The sequence below is a fragment of the Papaver somniferum genome, chromosome 6 (assembly GCF_003573695.1).
Source record: "Papaver somniferum cultivar HN1 chromosome 6, ASM357369v1, whole genome shotgun sequence".
NCBI classification, from domain to species: domain Eukaryota; kingdom Viridiplantae; phylum Streptophyta; class Magnoliopsida; order Ranunculales; family Papaveraceae; genus Papaver; species Papaver somniferum.
In genome coordinates this window covers 177,578,090-177,585,134 of record NC_039363.1, presented here as the reverse complement: position 1 = coordinate 177,585,134, position 7,045 = coordinate 177,578,090, and the positions used below count along the sequence as shown (strand labels likewise).

Below are 7,045 nucleotides of genomic sequence, written 5' to 3'. Positions count from 1 at the left end.
GGTGCATTCAAGGGAGACTCCCAATTTGCAAGAATGGAGATGTTGAAATCGAAATATTGAAAGAGAGGTAGAAACAAAAGATAGGAGAAGATGAAGAATATAGCAGTACGGCTCTTGATTAACAAAACCTGGCCCCGTGTCTAGAGTTTTCCACAAGCAACTCATGTCTAGGTGAAAATTAGGGGGTGTTCAGTACATCAGTCGGATGACAAGAGCAAAGGTACCACAAGTGTTTGATGACCTTACAGAGGCTACCATGCAAAGACATGCAGAAACTTTCGCTTTGTATTATCAACGCGTCAAAAATGCTAATATCAAACACATGCATTTGGACGTGGTAAGATTACAATATTGCGAAGTGGCGTTAGTTAGGTTACATAAAAACAAAATACTTCACCAACTCAATCGTGGCGCCACACTACCAAACGCATGCATGCAACCCACTGTTTTCACACAAGAGTCCAAATATCTCCACACTATAAATAGTGGGCTTTAAATCCATGTTCATTCAGTATCTAATCAGTAGTACTGATCAACAATGGCTAAAATACTCTCTCTTATTGCAATTTTCTTCCTTGTTTCGACTGCGCTTGCACAAACTCATCAAAGGGGTCAACAGACTCAGCAACAAGTGAGGCTACAGGAGGCTCGTCAATGTCGTATTGAACAATTAACTGCGAGTCAGCCAAACCAACGTATTGAGTCCGAGGGAGGTGTCACCGAGTTGTGGAATGAGTATGAAGATCAGTTCCAATGTGCTGGTGTTGCTCCAATGCGAAATGTCATTCAGCCTAATTCTCTCTCACTCCCCAACTTCTCTCCTTCCCCTCGCCTCGTTTATATTCAACAAGGTTTGCTTTTCTAAATACTTAATAACCGACTTCTTGCTAAGCAGGGTCTAATTGTGCATGCATGAAAGCCAGGATAACCATACGGCAACTGAATTTCTTTGACACTCTTTATTACTTTTAAATTGTGTGTACATTCAGGCCAAGGTCTACTAGGATTATCACAGCCTGGGTGCGCTGAGACCTACCATTCCAGCCAGCAGCCTGGATTGAGAAGAGAGGGAAGCCAAGAAGCAGGACGACAAGGTGAACAGAGAGATCAACACCAGAAGGTACACAGAATTCGCCAGGGTGACATCGTTGCACTTCCAGCTGGTGTAGCTCATTGGTGTTATAACGACGGAAATGAAGAACTTGTTGCTGTTTCCGTAACTGATCTCAACAACAATGCCAACCAGCTTGAACAAAAATTCAGGGTATAATACTTTTTTCTCTCTCCATGATAGTATAATCATAGATCTTGCAGATCTTAAGTGAAATAGCAAACTTATGCTGATATGAATAATTTGCTCGGTTTTCTCAGTCATTCTACCTTGCCGGTGGGCAAACACAAAGATCGTCACTTCAAGGTTCACCACGCCAACAACAACAACAAAGGGAGACATTCCAAAATGTATTCCGTGCATTCGACGAGAACTTGATGGCCGAGGCCTTTAACATTCCTGTTGAAGTAGTAAGAAGAATGCAACAAGAAGATGAGAGAGGTTTGATTGTTAGAGTCCGAGGTGAAGAAATGAGGATGATTAGGCCCGAAGAAGAGCAAGAATATGAATCAAGAAGGTACAATGGTTTGGAAGAAACTTACTGCAACCTAAAAATCCGACAATACTTGGATAACCCAAGAGAAGCTGATATTTACTCAAAACAAGCAGGAAGAATCAACATTGTTAACAGCCAAAAGCTTCAAATCCTTAACTACATGGACATGAGTGCCGAGAAAGGAAATCTTTACCCGGTAAACTTTCGAAACCCACATTTATAGTTTGCATACTTAATTAAATCTCTATTGACTTTAACTTTTGATGATTTTAACACGATCGATGTCTCTTGTGATAGAATGCAATGCATGCACCCCACTGGACCATGAATGCTCACAGTGTTTTCTACGTGACACGCGGTGAGGCTCATGTACAAGTTGTTGGAAGCAATGGGCAAACTGTGCTGGACAACCGAGTTAACCAAGGGGATCTCTTTGTTGTCCCTCAACACTTTGTTTCAACAATTAGAGCTGGAAACAATGGATTTGAATATGTAGCTTTTAAGACTTCTGGTCAGCCAATGAAGAGTCCTTTAGTGGGTTACACTTCAGCTTTCAAAGCAATGCCAATTCAAGTTCTGGCAAATTCTTTCCAAATCTCTACTCAAGAAGCCCAGAACCTCAAATACAATAGGGAGCATCAAACCATGCTCCTACCTCCTAGAGCTGTTAGATCTTCTTAGATGATGGATCGTATTATAAATCTATGCATATACATAGCTAGAGAGAGCATCTTCTCCTCTATAATATGTAACGAGGAGATTACGGTTTTTCTGTTTTCCTGAAATAAATGTAGTTGATAGTAATAAGAGTTGTATGAGAAAAATCTAGCTTCAACGCTTTATCTTAATTTGAGTTTCTCGTACATGATATGTTTGCATTTCTTTTTCCAAATATATGTTCAATATGATCCATGACGAACAAATCTCTGCACCAACATTTGCATGCACTATCCCGTTCGCAGCGGTTTTCCTTTTTTTTTTTTTTTGCTTTTTGTCAGGCTAAGGATATGTCACAACATTATTAGTGATTAACGAACCTTTCAATATATCCAATTTGCTTGCATTAACTCTGGTAGGTGCTGGGTATATATAACCTACCACATTATTGAACTTGCTTGAATCATGCATGCTGTTAATGAGGTGCAGAAAATTAGCATACTCCTTTGCTTAGAAGATCTTGTGACACATTGTCGTCATCTTCATTGTTTATGGAAGTTAGGAAGTGTTACATTTTGTGTGGATGCAGTCCTAGTTTGCAAAATTCATCAACAGGATGTGAGCCTAGTCTGCTTGTCCAACATATCCTACTTCCCTACTGAATATAATATGGAAAAGCTGCTTTGGCATTTTTTTTTTGTTTATAGAAAAGATAAAATTTAATCTGGAGGTGTAGTTCTGCTCTTCATGTGTTCTGTTTCTTATCTTAGTAGTTTGGGAAATGTAAACAGTTCGGTATGCATACCCGTAGGCATTGCACATTGCATAATTTTAGTGTCTTCTCGACCGAACAAGACCTCCCTATCAAGCTAACCAAGGAAAAGTTGTTAGAGGACAATTTGGTAAATCACAGTTTTGTGTACACTATAAAAACAAAAAACCCTGAGCCAAAAGAGTGGGGGAGAGAGCAGTGAACCCGGCGGCGCTGAGCAAAACAAATCCTTTCCAAAAATCTCAAAGATCTGATCAAACAAAAATCTCCTGATCAAAATATCAATACGGGTTGTTGTTATGAATGGAATTTTGGGTTTGTATGGGAACTTTTGCACATACCCTGGATATTAAAGAGATCAAACCATGAATGGCACAATGATTTTTCCTCTCATGGCTTCAATTTTGTGTGGAGGTTTGATTTCCTAATATGTCTTCTATACTTGGTATGTTATCTATCTATACATATTTGTTTTCATTTTCTTCTACTTTTTTTCACGATACCCTTTTGAATGTTACTTGTGATGAATTTTACAGATCTCAGCATTTTAGGGAAATCTTAGCTGGTTTGTAGGCTGATGGAGCAGTTGAATATGTTTTCTTTTCAAAGGAATAGGCCGCACCGAATTAGAGATCAAACAAGAAAATAAACGAAATAGGTAGGAAATTAGCATTAACTGGAAGCCTGTTGAAAAAGGAAAATCAAGATCATATATTGGTAAGTAAGCATATATGCTTTTGTTGAATTCAAGTTGTGTGTTTATATGTTTGTTCTAGCGCGTCTACTTTCAGTTTATTCATCTTGATTTATGACTGAATTAATCATGTTTCAGTATCATCCAGAGATTGTTATTCATTAAGATTTAGTCTCAACTGGCATTTTATGCATAAGTTGCTTCTTTAGTTTGATCCCAGTTTAATTGTGTTGCACACTTATAAAGCTAAGAATCAATTATCAGTGTAAACTGCAGTTCAAACTTTACTCACCTAATTGTTTATCCAACAGGCTGGTCCAGTAGTTGTTTGGTTATGGGTTATTCCGTAACACAACCCTATTTATAAGAGTTGAAAGCAGTGCGATTAGATGTTCAGGTTGCTCTCAAGTACAAATTCAGTTAGATGAAACTTTAATTCAAGGTAAGGATCCGTACATTACGATTGGTTTTAGCTTAACCTTTTTCATTTAGTTATTTGGTTTTGAATAGAATTTGCCATTTTAGTGCTTTGAGATTCTTCACATTAATGTTGAACAACAACTATTAGGACCCATATTCTCTATCTTTTAAGGTTTTGATGCTACTACCATTTCATGGCATGATTTTTGTCCTGGGTTCCAATCTATTTCCCCAAATTGAATACTAAAGTGAACATGATGACTAGCAAAATTATGACTAGTAGGATCAATTTACATCCGTCATGTTTAACATTTACATTTTCTTCAGATGTCCTAATATGTCTAAGCGTTTGAGAAGTTTTCTGATTAGTTCTTCATGTTAGTAGTATGAGAATATGAACGGTACAGAAAGCCTCTGTAGAAAGGTTTAAGTGTATTACCTTGGTCAAGTACTTTTTACCCACTCTGTTATGTAAAAAATGTGGATAATAGTAAAAAAAAAAATCAGAATGAGCCAATTGGCAACTTGGTGTTTTTGATCCACCAGGACTGTTATTAGTTAATCCCGAATTCAATATGGGAAGTAATATCTTTGGTTAAGTCATATGTTTCCATGCTATTGAGTGTGGATAATCTTGGAGTCACTCAATATGTTATGCATATATGCTACTACAGAATCAAATACTCAGATAATGCTTTATTTTTACTAGGATATATCCTCCAACTCGTTAGTGTTACTGAAATGTTGAACTCAAGACTTCTTATTTGATTAATGTTGTGTGTGATTTTATTTTGAGGTTGTGCATGTGCTTGTATCATGTATAACTTTGTGTGATAGCCGACACACTTTGCCCCCTTTTATGCGCATTCGTGAACCCTAAGTTTTCTGATCTCTCTCTTGCTGGGTTAATGTTCCTCCTGTAACTGTTAAAATTCCAGGTCTTGTACTGGTAAATCCAACAGGACTTACTGGTAAATCCGACCATCTGGTATCGAAATTCTTAGGAAAAAGCTGATTGGTGAGAAGGTGGCTGCATGGTGCCCATATGATATCAAGAGGAATGATCCTCTTGTCATAGCTCGTGAAAATAAAGCGCAATCATCATAACCATCTAATGCTAAGCAATCTTTGAATATTTTTGCTTCTAAACTTGTGTTGCCTATTTTTGCCATTTGGTAATTGTGCATTTGACGTCGGAGTCTAGTAATTGTCAATAGGTGATGTCTGACTAGGAATTTTATCATAATATATTTGGGCAGGAATTTTTCTCTTAAGATAGGGCAGAGCTGATAGTGAGATCCTGTATTGCGGAATTCTAGAAACTGTCTTATTTTTCATGGAGATTGTTGGTGCCATTATTCATGGAGATTTTTTTTGTTTCTTACATGAGTGTGAAAATCTTTTATGTATCACACTTAGTTTTCGATTCAGCAATGTCTAATGGGATTTTATTAAAAAATTGTTTAGGAAGTTATTGAAGCTTGAAATGCAGAAATAACGTGGGAAAGCTGCACCTAAGGAAGGAAGGAAACCTGCTGTTATACATAACGACTAGAGGTGGTTTGATTACTGCAAAGACGTGGTACTAGAAGACCACACCTCCACAGATAAATTAAAGCCATGTTGTGCATTTTGAGTTGATATAAGTCAATATAACTTGTTTTGGGAAAACAAAAAGGACTAAATGTAAGTGTACGACTATAATTACAAGCGATATATTAATAAATTCTAGTAATAAAATAAGTAATAAGTTGATTATGATAAGTGAAGCATCACAACTTATGGAAATGGATGATATTATAGTAAATTATGTCAGTTTGGATTTTGATTCTCGCCATTATCCTTATTGTTCATCCATGAATTGTCACTTATTTTTGCCATCAAATTTAGTTTTGTAATGAAGTAGTTATAGAAATGACAAATTCGCTCATTATAATTTGGGGTTAGGTGGTAAAATGCCCCAAAATGGACCACATGGTTGTGAAAATGCCCCGAACGTTAGGCAAAAGATCAAAATGCCCCATTCCGTTACTTTTACCTATAATAGCAAAAATGAGGCATTTTGACTAATTTTGACTGGTTAACTGTATTATGAATTGTCTCTTTTGCCCTTCGACAAAAATATTTTGACTGGTCAACTATTAACACGTGGACTGTGACTGACACGTGGACTATGACTAACGTCTGCACCACGCATGTGGGTTCGCACGAGTGCTTCAAGGGTTATCTTCAACCTTGGTCGTGTTTGAGCCACAGAAAATAAAATCGAAAAAAACCAGACCGATTGAGAGAGAGAAAGAGATAGAGAGACAAAGAGAGATCGAGAGAGGGGGAAGAACAGTGAAGATAGATGAGACGGAGAAGATAAGAGTCGCGTTTGTTAAGTTCTTAACATAGTGAAGAACAGGTAATTTCTACTTTGAACCCCAAATTTGATTTACGATTTGTGATTTTCGAAATCCAACCTTGTGATACTAGTATTTGCAATTTACGAACTTAGGGATTCATAGACTTGAAATGAAGGGGTATGTTTCAAAGTTGTAATTAGGGTTTCAGGGAAACTAATCAGGGTTTCAGGGAAACAAAATTAGTGGTTTAAGAACTCTAATTAGGGTTTTAAAGAAACGAAATTAAGGATTATAATTTGAAACCGCTGAGTATATATTAGCTGACAAACCTTTATAACGTTTTGCAAAGATTTTATCTAGATGGTCGGCCGAAATTTAAACAACTTTGTGTACAACTGAATTTTAATGAGCCATCATGCACTTTATCATCAAATTCCTAATCAGCTATGTAGCAGAGCCGATATACTTTTACTGTTTGAGCAATAATGTTACCTATTCAAGATTGCATGTTAGTTAATGGTTGCATTTTTTGCTATGTGGTCAAAGA

General features: G+C 37.0%; 1 protein-coding gene and 1 long non-coding RNA gene across 2 annotated transcripts; both read left to right on the top strand.

Moving 5' to 3' along the window:
- The first annotated feature begins 538 nt into the window (after positions 1–538).
- On the top strand, positions 539–2,288 carry LOC113291900 (11S globulin seed storage protein 2-like). The gene is made up of 4 exons (XM_026541381.1): positions 539–851; positions 990–1,264; positions 1,372–1,803; positions 1,905–2,288. The coding sequence occupies exons 1-4, from the start codon at positions 539–541 to the stop codon at positions 2,286–2,288; spliced, it is 1,404 nt and encodes a 467-aa protein (XP_026397166.1).
- Positions 2,289–3,235: 947 nt separating this feature from the next.
- LOC113286480 lies at positions 3,236–5,980 on the top strand. The gene is made up of 4 exons (XR_003329317.1): positions 3,236–3,481; positions 3,573–3,753; positions 4,042–4,172; positions 5,618–5,980. It is a non-coding gene; the product is annotated as an uncharacterized LOC113286480 (long non-coding RNA).
- The last annotated feature ends 1,065 nt before the right edge of the window (positions 5,981–7,045 follow it).

Excerpts from the sequence above, each read along its gene's own strand:
- LOC113291900 (XM_026541381.1), top strand. The coding sequence starts at position 539 with ATGGCTAAAATACTCTCTCTTATTGCAATTTTCTTCCTTGTTTCGACT. Across the intron at positions 852-989 it reads CCTCGTTTATATTCAACAAG|GCCAAGGTCTACTAGGATTA; the intron begins GTTTGCTTTTCT and ends GTGTACATTCAG. Across the intron at positions 1,804-1,904 it reads AGAAAGGAAATCTTTACCCG|AATGCAATGCATGCACCCCA; the intron begins GTAAACTTTCGA and ends CTCTTGTGATAG.